The 16,342-nt window shown below is 41.7% G+C and overlaps 2 protein-coding genes across 2 annotated transcripts; both read left to right on the forward strand.

Annotated features, from left to right (window-relative positions):
- The first annotated feature begins 2,026 nt into the window (after nt 1-2,026).
- LOC140939670 (uncharacterized) lies at nt 2,027-5,940 on the forward strand. Its single transcript, XM_073388859.1, has 3 exons — nt 2,027-2,357; nt 3,713-3,908; nt 5,553-5,940. Exons 1-3 carry the CDS (start codon nt 2,081-2,083, stop codon nt 5,791-5,793), a joined length of 714 nt encoding a protein of 237 aa, XP_073244960.1. The 5' UTR covers nt 2,027-2,080; the 3' UTR covers nt 5,794-5,940.
- A 3,207-nt stretch (nt 5,941-9,147) lies between these two features.
- LOC140954004 (uncharacterized) lies at nt 9,148-11,481 on the forward strand. The gene has a single exon (XM_073403394.1). It carries the CDS (start codon nt 9,449-9,451, stop codon nt 10,262-10,264), a length of 816 nt encoding a protein of 271 aa, XP_073259495.1. The 5' UTR covers nt 9,148-9,448; the 3' UTR covers nt 10,265-11,481.
- Nucleotides 11,482-16,342: the final 4,861 nt, after the last annotated feature.

Here is a 16,342-nt window from a genome sequence, read left to right on the forward strand (position 1 = left end):
TCACTCGCGTTTTGCCCTGGTGTGCGAAAAACCAAGCGCTCTTTGAGCTTAATAGCGAAGCTTAAGAAAATATTTTTAAAAAACTGGCACAGCGAAAGTTTTCTTTTAACAACTAAAATGACACTGGGAAAGCAGTAGCGTAGCGGTTGTTTTCTCTGACCGTGATACTTTGAAGCAGTCTTTTAAGCCGGACCACTTGGACAAACAGCAGTGAAGAAAAGCCGGATCTGTGCCCACAACTCTGACGACCCTTTTTGGCTGCTATGCATTTCCCTTTACATGTACATTAATTTAGAGAATTTGGGGCTTTTATCAATACAACATGTTCTACTGTAGCTGATACACTTGTCTATTCTCATCACCTGTCCGCTGGACGATGTAATTTAAAAAGGCATTTTAAAATCGTTGGGAAGAAAGTGCTGCCTTTGTAATGACATCTGCAAATGCTTAGACTTTCTAGTCTTCACGCAGGGGCGGATCCAGGATTTTTTTTAGGAGGGGGCGCACTCGTCTCTTGCTCCACTTCAACACCAATAAATCACATAGTTTTTTTTGGCAGAATACCAGTTGTATTAGAAAACCGCAGGTCATCTCAGGAGGGGGAGGGGGTGCGCACCCACTGCACCCTCCCCCTAGATCCGCCCCTGTCACGAATAAGAACGAAATACCGTAGGTTCCGTATGCTTCTCATTGCAATATCAATACAGTTTTCCAGTCGTTCTTTCGTAGTTAGTTTTGCTTGATTCCGTCAATAAGTCGTTTGCACGTTGCCGGTAACACAGTGGCGTTGGTTCGAAGTTAGAAAACGTCGAAAACCAGCTTGTTTCTAAAAAAGTGAGACCTTGATAGTAGTCTGTAGAGTACGTAATACATGTCGCAGAGTCCCAGTCGATTTGATGTTTCGTCTATAAAAAGGAAGAACATATAGCAGTGCCGTAGCCAGACCAAACGGCCAACCGAGGCAGGCGGGAGTTGCTAGGGGGGTTCGGGGGATTGCCCCCCCCCCCCCCGAGAAATTTTGAACTTTAGTCTCTCGGAAATGCGATTTGCAGCGTTTTCTGGGCCTTTCGGTAACTTTTTTTCGAGTTAATTTAAGTGGAATTTAAAAAGCAATAATCAGAAACAAGCTACATAATCTGGGTGACCGTTAACCTCGCCAATGGTTTTGATCAGTATTTGTTCAAAAAAAATTTGAGTTAACGTACGTAGCCCCTTGAGATCGATGATATGGTAATTTTTTCATAGTATATTGACTGAATTGCTGAATTCTTTGTAATATCATGATGCGTTAAAAATATCCGATGATCGCTTATGTAAAATAAAAATGATCGGCGAAATTCGTCAAAATTTTACCGAGGCGAGTGCCTCGGTTGGCCTCATACTAGCTACGGCGCTGTATAGGTTAAATGTTCAAAGTGCCAGAGTAGACGTAGCCTGGGACCAGGCTCCGCATTGGGGGAAAAGAAGAAAAAAGTCGGCGTGGGCGAAAAAAATACTGCTCGCCGCCCTTTCTCCCTGACTCTGGCAATAAATGAATTGTAAAGACTACTGTTTTTAATTTGCCGCAAATAATGTCTGAGAGATCATAATCTCTTGGTACAGAGTTTAAAATAGGCGACAGAGGCGAGTTTTGAGTCCTCCGTATTAGAAACGCGTGAGACGAAACTTGAGCGTCTTTATATTTCATATGGGAGTCCCCCCCCCCCCCCCCCCCCCCGGGATTATTTACGACACGCCAGACAAGCAAACGCATTCACAGCAATGTTATCCGTCTCGGATCGGATTCAAATCCCTTCCAAAACGACTCATAAAGACAAAGGAACAAAGGTAAATGCATTTCATTATTTTATTAGCAAATACAGCGTTCGGGTTTCCTGTGACCTACAAGAGAAGAACCCCTGATCGCACCTTATGTGTGTGCATGATCCCGAGAAACGGTCCCGTCCCGCGAGTGTCCTCCAACAGTTGTGTCATCTGAGAAGCCCTGGGCACAAGCTGCCCGAACAAAAAATTTCTGAAAGTGTCCACAACGGCGTTGTTTGGTTATGTAACTCGCTTCTGTTCGTCTTATTCACGTATTATGGCTCCCAAAAAACGATCTTTGCCTCCGGCAAGCGAAGGGCCATCAAAGAAAAAGCAAAAAACTAAGGATAAACTCAAAGAAAGCCAGGGGGAGACGTCAAAAGCGACATCGACGAAGAAAGCGTCGCCTGCTGATAGCCCTAAACGCGACAAACATGGCAAGCTGATATTTCCCGATTTTCCAGATTTCAAACCAAATCTGACTCCGAAAGAAGTACTTCAAGCTGGAAGCTTTGGAGGAACGTACTTTAGACCTATTTATTCAAGCGTCACAGGTAGACTACCAAAGTAAATTTCATTGGTCACAGGTCACTTCGTCATTTAGTTATCTACATTTCACATATAATCTCACTTACATATAGCCACAGCTACAGTAATCGGCAGGTGGACATGTTGTGAGTGAATATTCCGTCTCAGTTTAAACCACAGGAAACTTGAAAATTGTGAATCAAACTAAGTTGAACACTGGTTTAATCTGAGAACATATTTTACCACCAACATATATATATTTCCCGAATACCAAGACTTTACTATTAAAACAATCAAATATATTTCTTAAGTACTAAGACACTGGTTACATCAAGGGAGGCTTAAACCAAGTTCCCAACAAAGCAAATAGCCTGAGAAAACAGCCAACACCTTACGACGCAGCCACTGATTTCCTAGCCTGCAGACACAGACATATTTCCGGTTTTCGCTTCTCTCCATGCGAAATTACATCTGTGTCCGCAGGCTACTGGTTTCCCCACAAAATCAAATGACGTCCTGAGGAACAAGCCCACAAATTCCTTACTGATTTTCCAGCCCTTGTAGACAAGTTGGGTAATTCTGTTACCTGCAGCACCATAGACTCTATGTCAGCTGTTTCCTAATAGGCTACCTTCCAGGTCGATTCAGTCTGGTTTAGTCAATTTTACACCCAGGGCTCAGATTAGACAAGCTTTCCTCCCATTTTGCTTGCCCAGGGCCATTGCTTGCTTGTCTTATGACATGCATGGAACCTTGCCCGTTGGGCAAGTGAGGTTAAATATTTACTTGCCCAACAAGGTAATCTACTTGTTCCAGATGACACTGGACTGGACTCTTGTCAATTCCTGGCCTCAATGAACTCTTCTATTATATATCTTATTTTTCTATCTTATCTAGGACCGTTATGAATGAAAAACTGGTACTACTTTGGAACTTCTTCTTGCCTCTGTTTACCTCAAACCAGTTTCAGTCTGAATTGACTCGTTTCTGTAGTCTTTTTCTTCTCTGTACATTGTGCCTCGTTTGAAAAGTTTCGCTTTCTGAATGTATCGCTGTTTAGGCAACATTCATTCCAACTTAACAATGGATAATATTGTGCTAGGTTGTAACTTGATTGCATGATGCTTTGATTGGTCGAGTTCAAATTCCATTCTAGTCTACCCTTTAAAACAAAGGGGATTCTCACTATCAACTGAAATGTTTAACTGCAATCAAATCATGTCACAAATAACTCCTTTGTGCCCTGTGATTTTGATAATTTTGGTGCTCTTGCACTTTATTATATTTGGGGGCAGCACTGATTAACTTTTTTACCTCATATGATGCTTATTCAAGAAAATGTGGTATTTAATATTTGTACTGTTTTTAACTCAATTCACAGGCCAAAAGTATTCTTCTGAGGTGTACAAGGAATTTCCCTCTGACTGGTTTAAGGGACTGAACATCAAAACGCAAATTACTTCATCATTGTATCGCAATGAAGTCAATACATACAAAGTCAAATGTGGAGGAAGCTTGGAAATGTGGGAATCATCTGGCTGGATTCATAAACAAGATCCATATGGCTGGTTTCACTGGTAAGTAGGAGCAGGGTTGGTTTAAATTCGTTTGAGCATATAAAAGAAAGAAAGCAAATTTTAACAAGATGGGGTGATACTGTTTAGGGCGGGGGAGGGGGGGGGGGCTGCACAAGTAACTCATCACAGGAAAACCAGCCACATCTATGATGCGCCAAACTGGCCAGAAAAATAGGGGACTGTTAATAGTCTACTGTACTTTCTTAATTGTGCCCTGAATTTCTCATGTATCTGAACTAGGCTCAAAACCACAAAACGAGAACCTTCTCGCTGGTAGCCTGTGGCACTGTGGACAGTCACCCCCTCCCTTCATGGATGGAGTGGTCGTACATGGACACAGTCTAGTTTGCCGGCTACCATCTGAGCCTCTCAGTTCTTAATGGTTACCAAGTTACTTAGAGGAGGCTTATGTGGTACTTTTTTTTGTCTTGTGGTGTACAGCAAGGAACCCAAAAGTGTGACTGCTCTTCATTTATTCACATTCTTGCGTACAGATTTAATCCAATCAGAAGCCAGTTGGAAACTGTCCTCGACTTTTGATTGGTTAATGTCTGCATGAAAGAATGTGAATTAATTAAAGGTCACACTTTTGGCCTCCTTGCTGTAAATTGTAGTCAAAAACAACATTTTCATAAGCCACTTGCTCATCTCCCATAATGCACCTTATTTGCCCCCCAAAGATTTGCATAAGCACTTTTCAATCTCTCTCGGGACGGCTGTAATACCTAGGAGAAATGAAAAACAAAGCTTATGCAAAATTAAGGGCAAATAAGGTGCATTATGGGAGATGTGCAAGTGGCGTATAGTACACTTTTCAAATCCCACTTGCCAGTAGCATCTCAGAAGCGGCAAGTGAGATCATGTGCTAAAATTTAGAGACCTTTAGATTCAAGGATGCGATTTAACTTTCAGTTTTTCCGTGTACTGTATTCTTAAAAAATAGACACCTGAAAACTTTTTTTTTTCCAGAAAGGTTAACACTGTTACTTTTCATTGAAGAAGGTTAAGCCCTCTTCTGATTGCAAAATGATAAGACTTCTAACATTTAATAACTTGTATCCGCCACTACGACATTTTCTCTAAAACCTGTAGTAGAATGACGAAGGGTATGAACTGTTTACCCGCCAAAATGACGGTGGTTCACGCGTGTACCTACTTAGGGCGTTTTCCATTTGTCAGAACTGACCGGCCAGACCATCCCAGTCATAATGAGAATTTTACTTTTAATCAAAACTATCTAGCCAGATCAGTCAAATCCTAAATAGCATGCACGAAGGAGATGGTGCTTCAACAAAAACTCTTGGGAAAAGGTATTTTTTATTGTCAAAATGACTGGCCCGGCTATCGTCCGGCCAGTCAGTTCTGACTTTTGGAAAGCGCCCTGTCAGAGAGTATCAAGAAAATCTCGCCTTCGTAGTCGTCCTCGTCTTAGCCTGTTGCAAGCTCTGAGGTAGTCGGGTCCGTTGGAGTGAATATCCCTTCCTTTTTCCTTTTTCCTGTCCCGCCAACTTTTCGCATCCCTTCACTTTCGCATCTTCCCCACTATCTTAGAATCTGGAACAGGCTTTCCTAGTCTTATGATCTAATGGTCTTCGTTACAATGTCTACAAAAACAATTGGACTCACGGTATTTCTTTCTAACAGGTATTGCAGGTTTTATCTGGGTCGGCGTACAGATGATGACAGACGGCAGGTAGACCGCTGGAAGAAATGTGCAGGAGAAAAGGGACGCTGGAAAAATAATCTTATCTCAAAGATTGTCCGAAGCGGCTGTGCGTTTGATAACTTTGCTGTGTCACCAGTAGTACGGCAAACTCTTCAGCACTGGGCCTACACACTGACCAAAGAAGACTTTGACAAATATGCCAAAAAGGTTAAATTGTAAAACCTCCTCTCCGGCTTTAATATCGTGCTCGTAGAGAAGACTTGTGCAGATGTCTCGCGTCTATAAAATATTCTCTTTGACAGTTATTTGTGTCATAAAATGAGAGATCGGAACCAGTAAATTTGCCCACGTACCATTCGCCTACTACTCAGTCTGTTTCATGTGCCTGCATACTCATGATACTGCCTCAATCTGCTCAATATGGTGGATATAATAATTTTCCTCTTGATATGTTCTAAGCTATACCGGATAATAGCTCCTGCGCTAGCACGAAAACCGTACAGGATTGGGATCTTGTTCACTCATAGTAACGTTGATTTCGGCACGGATTCTGTAACGGAGCGAGTCTGCGCCGTGAAAGTGGATCGTCGCATATCGGATAGGTTCTGTGCCTCTTAGAGGCTCCCGAGGGTATCCTAGCCTGTTCCAGGCGTTCAGATAGTTGAGCGCGGCGGTAAGTGGGGAGCTAGTTAAGTTGTACACCGGGAGTTCTCTCCCCCTTTCCCCCTCTAGTCTCCCCTCGTTTTTTTTCTTCGTGAATTTTTCTCCCGCGCTCTACTATCCGAACGCCTGGAGCAGGCTAAGGGTATCCCCATAAAAAGAGCAATACTGTAAATCCTCTATTAAGTCCCCCTCTCTAATAAGCTTCCCCTTTTTAGGGGAAGAAAGTTAATAAGGCCCCCTCCCCTCCCCTTCCCCTTATCATTCTGCCCTAATAAATGCTGCTCCTGTATCAATCAATCATAACTGTAAAACTTCGTGTGGACTGATCCGGTATGGTTCAGTTATTCCTCCACTGGAAGTTCGCATTTGTTTTTGATCCTCGGCTGCATGACCTCCAACTACTTGTACGTGTTCAGATAGTGGGGAGCGGTGCGGAGTAAAGCAAGCGATGGTACTTCGCACCGATCCCCACTATCTGAACGCCTGGAACAGGTTAGCTCTTCAACCCCTTATGAGTTTCTGCTTGAACACCATCGTCGAACAAGGTGTTTTCTGTGAATTTGCGGATTTACGAGCTAATCGCCTAGCAAGAAAATTCTACTGGTCCCAGAGTACCGACGAGACTTTTTCTGCTTTTCCTGTTTCTTTCTTTCTTTTATTTTCCCGTTTTTTACGCTCTTTGGATTGAATTCGATAAAAACATGTATAAAGTTCGTTCGAGATCCGTTCCATTGACTACTTGACTACGCCGGGAAGCTTGCAGCAGGGGCACCCAACGAGGATATAGTTCAAAACCACATAAACATAGCATTGTTGAACGTAATTTAGTATTTAAACGATAGATAAAGGCTTATTTTTATCCCCTAAAAATTTTTCATCTGTTCGGATTTCCTAGCTGAAAGTATAGTGATGCGAAAATTATAGGGATCAAAATTTACCTTTTCGAAAATTTCAGCCAGAAAAAAGGCTCCCGAAAATTCTAGGTGAACTTTTTAGGGTAAAAATCTGTTAAAAATGGGCAATTATACCATTTTTTTGATGTTCGAAAATCCTAGGAGAGGCAGGCAAGCAAGAAATTTAACAGAAAATGATCCGAAAATTCTAGATCTCAAATCGTCTTCCGAACAGATAATTTTCCGAAAATTATCGTTGGGTGCCCCTGTTGCAGTTTTTGCTTTATCGCTGCCGGCATACACCTTATTCCAGAAATGGTGGCAAGTAGTTAATTCTTTTGTCTTCATAACAATCGGCCCTGATTGTCTTCTTTCAAGATTAAAATTCTTTTGAATTCTTCCAATGCAATCGAGGCAAAGAAAGCTAATTAACATAAAATATAAAAGAAAAGTAATTTTGCGACTTTTCTTCAGTGAGGTGAGTAAGAGCCAGGGGTACTCCAGGTATGTGAGGTAACATGTGGCGGTTTACCCCACCTACTGATGTTAACGCGGTGATCAAATTAAAATCGGAGATTATATGGACAAGCGGGTTACCCCACCTAAGCGGGTTACCTCACCTATCTGGGGTCCCCCACCTCCATGTAAACAGGCCCTAAGTCATGAGTTTTTTTCGAAAAGCTATGTGCGTGATCGTAAGCCACTATTTAATGTCGCGTGATGAAAACGATACTTCCACCGTAGTCTAATCCTATTTGAACTAAAGACTGATTATGCAGCGGCATAGGCATTTTGCCAAATCAAATAGCACCTTCTAAATCGTGAGAACATCGTTAGAGGAAATACGTTTCTCCCAATTTTCCTCATCTTCAGTTTGACTCTGTTTTAAAACCTAGATTGCTTTAATTAAAGAAAGGTGCGTGTTTTCTCTCTCATTTGAAATCACTCGCAATATGCTAAATATTCGTTTCTTGTCACGCCAGTGACTCACCTTTTATCATCTTTCACCACAAAATCACGATAACTGCTGAATGGATCAAGTGGATGTCCTTTTGAAAGGCTGGTGGCAAAAATCAGTCTGAGAACGGAGAAAGGCACAAAGCGACTTGATCACCGCCATCCAACCCCCATTCCAACCCACCTTCAGACTCCCTCTAATATGGTGTCCTCGTGAAAAGTCAGTTGAAAGACGAGTTATCATCGTATCCAAATCTCTATTTAATCGGCGCCTGAACGTCGTTAACAGATTTATCGAGCCTAGGCAGACAGAGATCCAAGTTTGGGGTAAATTTAGAAACATTATTTTCTTTTATCCATTCCAGCTAACTGCAGCACTCAACAGTTACAATTTTGTTCAAAAATTATACCTAGCTAGCGAAAGCACCTACGATCATATCATGGGCCAGGGGGGGTGCCATACGAAAAAGTCCGGGTGCCCGTCGGAAAATTAGAACTAAGCCCCTATTCGTCTGAAGGAGACCAAATTTGGGAGTGGCTCAGGCTTTATCAGAGAGGAGATAAACTCCAACACAGTATGCGGCGTGTATTGGTTTGGCAGTTTTTATTTGTTTCTTTGTTACGTTTTTCATATAAATACCAGATATTTCTTTACGCAAAACGCTCTACCCTTGTGGGTAGACACGGCATAATGGTTTTCCTTCCTGAAAACCTCAAGGAGTACTGAATTTCTTCCTAGTCAGCAGGACGACAAGCATCGGCCTCTGACTTTCCTTTGACGGTTCCCTCCAGGATTTTTAGCCTGCGAACGGCAGACGTATTTCCGGTCGTCGCTTCTCCGCTCTCCCTCCGAAAAATTGTTTTCAGCTCGGCGAAACTAGAAACTAAAGCCGAAAAAAGGCGGATGCTCTCGCAGGCTACTGGATTATGGGCCATATGAAAAAACAATCAGTAGTAGCTCGAAAATTTGCGGTTGGTAATTCAATCGCCTGTCACGAGGGTGTGTTTTGATTTAACAAGCGGAGGCGCCAACCTTTTGTGCGTCAAGGCTATGAAGTGCATTCTTAAATTACGCAGTATGGCGAAATACGTTACTGAATGGGTCAATTCATGTACGAAAACAGAATTAGTACCGCACAAAGGAGTTTCCTTTGTAGACAGACGAGAGGAAGAATTGTTTTGACAACTTAATCCGAAAACAGCTAAAGGAAAAGGCTCTTACTACACGGATTTTCACTGTTTACAAATACCCGAAGACCACTGTACATACGTTCTGTTGTTGTCTTTCTGGCTATATAAGAAGTACGAGAACACAGACTACAACAATTTTCCTAGATCTGCGTTGAAGGAAGGAAAGAAGGATGTCTCGATATTACAACACTAGTTCTGACACAGGGTTGTCCCGACAAAGTTCAAAAAATTACAAGGTGATTCGAAAGAAGTCCAATGCGGAACTCAACGAAAAGCTTCGTCGCATAGATATCGAGCATAATACGAACATCGCAAAGATCTTAAACGAGAGATACAATCTGAGAACAATGCATTATAATTTAACGCATTCTGCTGGCGAATCCTCCTCTGATAGTGATAGCGAAGAGGGCAAAGAGGCTGCAGAGGAAAATGGTAGTCGTTGCGTTTCATCAGTGGACAGTGAAGATATCCAAAGTGTGGGAGAGAAAAAGGTGCAACAAACTTCTGCCATAGACAACACTAAAAAACAAAACTTTCTTCAACTACCAAGCATAATTGAAGAAACCTCTGTTAATCCGAAACAGCATTCAAAGTCTCCAAAATTAGGCCATAGTCCACTTCCACCACTGTCGGAACACGGCTTTCCGACTCGCTTACGAATGACATCCGAAAGCATTCACGGAAATGCCACGTCGTCACGACAGCGTCAGCGAAGTTCGACTCTGCCGATTGGTCATATGCCAGGGGACAGGCTGAGAAAGAGCGAATTTAAGAAAACTGTAAGGCATGAGAAGTCGACGCATATGCACGGCGAGGGAAAACGAATGAGTGCCGACGACCATATGCCGAATCATGAGGAGAATTTGTCGACGTCACCTTCATGGGAGAAAGAATTGCATGGTTGCCGTTACTTAAGGCATAAGAGGCATTCAACACCGGATTTCCTTGATACGGAAGCAATATTTGACAGAATATCTGAGAAATGAAAAGAATAATGACTTATAAGCATTTAAAAAGAGATAGGTGCTACTTGAGAGAAAATCGAGAGCCCCTTACGGTCTGGGTTTTCAGTGAGAAAAGGAGCTGGAGATCACGCTTTTTCAGGTTGTTTTCGAAGGAAATTATTTCATCAGTTTCATTTTAATACGGCCACTGCTCCAAGTTGGGACAATTGAAAGAGCAGTTAGAATAATGAAGGAACTTCTCATGACGTTTTCACAGAAACACCCTTGTATTAGAAAGGGGATTAGACGGTTTAAGGTCACGCTATTGTAGGTTGTTGATTGATTGATTGATCTCAGTGTCTCTTAAACTGAACATAGATCCACCGACCACGATCTTTTAGGCCTCTCATAGCTTCTTAGCCTCTTTTGGTCTAAATGTATTGTTCCAAGACTACAGGAAGCTAAGTAATAATCTTTCTGTCTCATTATCCTTTCGTGATCACAAAAAAATTGTTTTAAAAAACGCCTGCTTTGCGGCCAAGACGGCTTACAAGGCAGTTAGTAATTACGCATAAGTTCTTCTTGAGAATTAAAAAAAATTCGTTCGATCAGAGAAAATGACTTTTGGAGTCCAGGTGACTTAAAAAAAGTTCAAAACGTGACTTAAAAGTTTATGGATATATGACTTATAGGCCTCAACTACTGCTTAGACTTATAATCATTGACTCAGGATAAGCCGTGAATTACATGGCAGATTATATCCTGCGAATTCTTTTTAGTAAAAAGTTCACTTTGACTATAAATTATAACCCATGTCATTAATTTTTCGTTAAGATTACGATATTTACATTCTTACAAGAAATGTTTTGCCAGATTGTAACTTTTAAAGATCATCTTAAATAACTACAAATTACCGACAAACTTCATGCAGGGGGCAAAACATAAGGTATAAGTCGCCCGCAACTTAGACTTTTGAAGACCAACGGACAACTTTGCCACTCTTGTATTCAAGGCCGAGTTTAACTTCGTGTGAATCAGTTATTTGTGACTTGGACTTATATGTAACTTTTTTACACGAGCATCACATAACCCTGATACTTAGAGACGGATTTAAGGACCAAATTAAACATATTCTAGCAGCAATAAGCGGGTTTTTTTGACTGAAAGAAATCCAACAATCGATTTTTGAAACTGAGCTGCGACAAGGGTCAATTTCTCGTTCTTTACAAATGCCCACATTCCTTTACTTTTTATTTGCTTTGCCATCCGCTTAAATTGTACCACATACTGTAGTAACCTGCGATCAGCGTCTTGTCTTTTCCGATTCGAGCGACGGGCAAAAGGAAAAAAGGAACCTTTCTCTCTCGCCTTCGAAGGTTAATTTAAACGGGGGTGGTGGGGGTGGAGGGGGGGGGGGGGGGAGAGAGAGATCAGTTAGAGGCCGCTGTATTTGTAGGGTTTCTAAACCCCGGTACACGAACACCCCAACAAAACCCAGCTCAAAGTTCAAAAAACCTCCGCTTAACTCTACTTTGTCAAACTTTTTTCCGCTTAACTCTACTTTGTCAAACTTTATGTCCTACTTTTCAGGGCCCTGTTTCGGTCTTTACAGACGATATTTTCGGTGGATTTAGTTGGACCGATTGCAAAATTCTGGGACTTATTATGATTAAGCTTCTGGATCCTGAACGCCAAATCGGCTTTATGCCTCACGAGCTATACTAGTCTGACAAAGCGCGTGCAACAAGTTATATTAATGACACCGAAAAGATCTTTTGTGTGAAATCTCTTGAAAGATCTTAAGGTGACTCGACCCAGTTTTTTTGGGGAGGTACCATCCTACTTTGAAGCTCTCTGGTATCCCCACCTTTACTTTTATCGTAAGTCTAACACATAGAATGGATAACATATAGATCAATCTACAATATAACATAAAATTTTTGGGCGATCGGAGTAAATGTCACGTGGTTATAATGCCACGCCCCTTTGAGGTCTGAGTCGAAAATCTGCTGTTGCCGGCATTTTTTCGTGAAAATCTCTCGGCTACACATAGTGCGCATTAGTGCCTTGCGCTGAACAGAGTTTCACCAAAATCGCAAAGACCCAATTCGAGAAATTCAGCGGTTTCCAAATTTAGGTCATAATTTATGCGAATATGATAAGCAAACTTTACACGGATTATATCTAATAAACTAAGAGATTCATCTCTTTATTTTGGGCATCGTTATAACAGATGGGGCCTTGCAAGTCAGCAAAACGCTTTAGGGCCTTGTAAATGCGCAATTTCGAGCAAAGCAAACATATAGAAATTATAGTTTTCGCTATTTGTTGACGTTTGTCAGCGTTTAAGAGTACTTCTCGCGAAAAAAGCATTTTCTTAAAAATTCGTAGTTTTTTTTCCTTCAAATTTTTTCAGGGCCACAATTGATTAACTAACTACCGGACTCTGAATTTCATGGTCATTGAAAAACTGTGACATTATCTTCCGTAAACCCAAACTTGAGTAAACATTGAAGATTTTTAGCGTTTTGGCTGAGTTTGTGCTTTGGGAGTTGTCTATTGTTTCTAGTCTGTCATTATACAGCATTCTTGTTCAGCACGCGTGCAATGACCACGCTTGGCTGACTTCCGAATGCTCACCGAGATATTCCCGTCACGAGTTGGTTTAATTATTGGCTTGCATTAAACCTATGAAAAAATGATATTTTTGTAATAGATTTAGTGTGTAGCTCTTCTTGTTTTTTTGCAAAGGCACAAGAATTGATTAAAAATTGTTAGTTAAACCTCTATGTATCACGCGCTGGCCTGTCTCACTGTACCAAAATCATCATATCTCGGTGAGCATTCGGAAGTCAGCCAAGCGCGGTCATTGCACGCGTGCTGAACAAGAATGCTGTATAATGACAGACTAGAAACAATAGACAACTCCCAAAGCACAAACTCAGCCAAAACGCTAAAAATCTTCAATGTTTACTCAAGTTTGGGCTTACAGAAGATAATGTCACAGTTTTTCAATGACCGTGAAATTCAGAGTCCGGGTAGTTAGTTAATCAATTGTGGCCCTGAAAAAATTCAATGTTTACTCGAGTTTGGGCTTACAGAAGATAATGTCACAGTTTTTCAATGACAATGAAATTCAGAGTCCGGGTAGTTAGTTAATCAATTGTGGCCCTGAAAAAATTTGAAGGAAAAAAAACTACGAATTTTTAAGAAAATGCTTTTTTCGTGAGAAGGACTCTTAAACGTTGAGAAACGTCAACAAATAGCGAAAACTATAATTTCTATATGTTTGCTTTGCTCGAAATCGCGCGCATTTACAAGGCCCTAAAGCGTTTTGCTGACTTGCAAGGCCCCATCTGTTATAACGATGCCCAAAATAAAGAGATGAATCTCATAGTTTATTAGATATAATCCGTGTAAAGTTTGCTTATCATATTCGCATAAATTATGACCTAAATTTGGAAACCGCTGAATTTCTCGAATTGGGTCTTTGCGATTTTGGTGAAACTCTGTTCAGCGCAAGGCACTTATGCGCACTATGTGTAGCCGAGAGATTCACGAAAAAATGCCGGCAACAGCAGATTTTCGACTCAGACCTCAAAGGGGCGTGGCATTATAACCACGTGACATTTACTCCGATCGCTCAAAATTTTATGTTATATTGTAGATTGATCTATATGTTATCCATTCTATGTGTTAGACTTACGATAAAAGTAAAGGTGGGGGATACCAGAGAGCTTCAAAGTAGGATGGTACCCCCTCAAAAAAACTGGGTAGAGTCACCTTAACTGGCAATGAAACTCGGCGAATAGAGTATTGCCTCTGGTTAGCTTCCCTGGTCTAGCCGTATACAGTTAATCTCTTGAACGATTCATGAAAATCATGTCCTTTTCGATAAATACTAGAAGTGTTTGGTGCTTAAACTGGCGCGCTCGTACTTGAAGTATTTGGCTGAGTTTGAGGCCCCCGGGTTGCTAAGTCGCTTTATGAAATCTGTGACTAACTAATTACAGTTATCCGACTACTGCTGCCGCGCCAAGGAACCCAGGTGATCGTTTCCCCCGAACATATAAACAAACACACAAAGAAAAAAACAACAACAACAAAACAGGTGTCTTTAATAACAATGATAATAATAATAATCATTAATATTTTCAGAGGAGGCCTCCAATCACCTAATGGTGGTTTCCAGGAAGGTCCTTCAAAATGAAGGTAAAAAATACAATGCAACACCTTTCTTTCTCAGCTACTACCCTGAGTATTGCATGGTCCCGTCTCCTGGGGAATCGAACCCACGATCTCCCACTCTCCGAGCAAATGCTCTACTGACTGGGCTAATCCAGGGGCGAAGGATATGTTTAAACAGGGGAGGTGGGATAGGGGGACTCCCATGTGAAGTAGACGGGGATGCTCGTCGGAAAATTCAAATCAAAGCCTAAAGGAGATCAGCCTTTCCAATCTGGGCCTGGCTTACTCTTAATTTCACCCCTAAAAGAGACCATTATACAAAAAGAAAGCCAAATAAGAGCCATAACAACAACATAGCCTGTTCCAAGCTCTCAGATAGTGGGTAAGACGCGAAACTGAAGGCACGCGAAAAGTTGGCGGAACGGTAAAAAGGTCAGCTTTCTCTCATATTTTTTTCATAATTCAGCGGACCTGACTATCTCGGAGCCTGGAACAGGTTATAATAACAGATTGTGGTAAGCTGTCATTGCATGCATTCTTTTTTCCTCCTTTCGTCCAGTTTTCTGAGTTCTATCTTCACGCACAACGTTAAGCGATACCCGACGTAAACCTTTCTATCGTTCACGAAAGAAGTGTAAACCGTGCGAAATGCATTTGATCTTTGCTTGCTCAGTTCGTGTAGCTCAGTTTAACGTTTTTATTGCTCGAGTGAGAAGTTCTCAACAAAATCGCCTCAGACTTTAAATCGTCATGTAAGGGATTAGAACATGCAAAGGAAAGCACGAGCCAAATTCTAAAAACTTTCTTTATCCCAATATCTATTTTTTCAGGGGAGTAGCTGGGAGGGGGGGCGGGGTCCTGGGGTGCTCGTGACCCCCCCCCCCCCCCCCACCCTTGGTAGGCCTTCCTTTGAGCAAACAACCTACAATATTCAGGTGGCGAAAACGCCATGACAATATCTTGGCCGTGAGAGCCATTGCTGAAAAGCCCACTTTTTGAAAATTTGTTTTTTTGTAAAGTATTTTCGTCAACGGCTCTTGTCTTTAAATATGGGCCTTCATGCGCCGTGGAGGTCGACATGACAATCTGGTGAGTAGCCTCTGTGACCCCCCCCCTTTGAAAAATGCTGGCTACGCCCCTGTTTTTTGCACTATCCACTGGACGAAAACACAAAACGAAAACTCGAGAGTCAAGTCAACTTTATTGCGCACTTAAAAAAATCGGGAGGCTCCTGAAAAAATAGAGATCACAAAAAATTACTGACGAATACACCATGAAAACTAACTAAACTTTATGTACGTGCATAGTACCCAAGGTAGCCGAACTATGCTTTGATGTTGGTCACCGTCCTGTTTCAAAAAAACAAACTGAAGGAAGAGGAAATTTCCCGGCTGGCAGAGGCCTCTTTTCCTTTGTATTCGCTGAGCTGACAGCTCAAAACCGTGAAGAGTTTCCCGGGCAGTTAGACCAGGGGTGCTTCCCATTATGCGGAAATTTTGGTCGAAATAGAACGCTTCGGTCCACGAGGAAATTTTCCGGTCAAAGTGGTTCACCTCCAGAGGTGGTCCTCTTTGACCGGTCGGTTCCTTCCGTACGGAACTTACCGGCTTTGGAAAAGCCAGGGAAAAGAGCCCTGGAGGTTGAGCAAATTTAGTTTTAAATTCTTTTTGCCAACAAGTTGATTTTTGGATACTCTAAAAGGAATAGAGAAAATTATGCGATAGAGTACTTTTGATAAAAAGAAAAAGAAACCCGGGTTAAAATTTAACGCCGGGTTAGTACTAACCGGCGTTCGAACAACGGGGCCCTGTTCAGGTCGTTCAGGTTATTGTTATCTAAGGTCGTCCACATTTTGTAATCATATATGAAGTACCTACCTCTTGAAGAAGACGTGGCTACCAAGCTTCACGTGCGTTATTGCTTCAGTCAATT

Source organism: Porites lutea, chromosome 1 (genome assembly GCF_958299795.1).
Source record: "Porites lutea chromosome 1, jaPorLute2.1, whole genome shotgun sequence".
NCBI classification, from domain to species: Eukaryota; Metazoa; Cnidaria; class Anthozoa; order Scleractinia; family Poritidae; genus Porites; species Porites lutea.

Excerpts from the sequence above, each read along its gene's own strand:
- LOC140939670 (XM_073388859.1), top strand. The coding sequence starts at position 2,081 with ATGGCTCCCAAAAAACGATCTTTGCCTCCGGCAAGCGAAGGGCCATCA. Across the intron at positions 2,358-3,712 it reads TATTTATTCAAGCGTCACAG|GCCAAAAGTATTCTTCTGAG; the intron begins GTAGACTACCAA and ends CTCAATTCACAG. Across the intron at positions 3,909-5,552 it reads CCATATGGCTGGTTTCACTG|GTATTGCAGGTTTTATCTGG; the intron begins GTAAGTAGGAGC and ends TCTTTCTAACAG.
- LOC140954004 (XM_073403394.1), top strand. The coding sequence starts at position 9,449 with ATGTCTCGATATTACAACACTAGTTCTGACACAGGGTTGTCCCGACAA.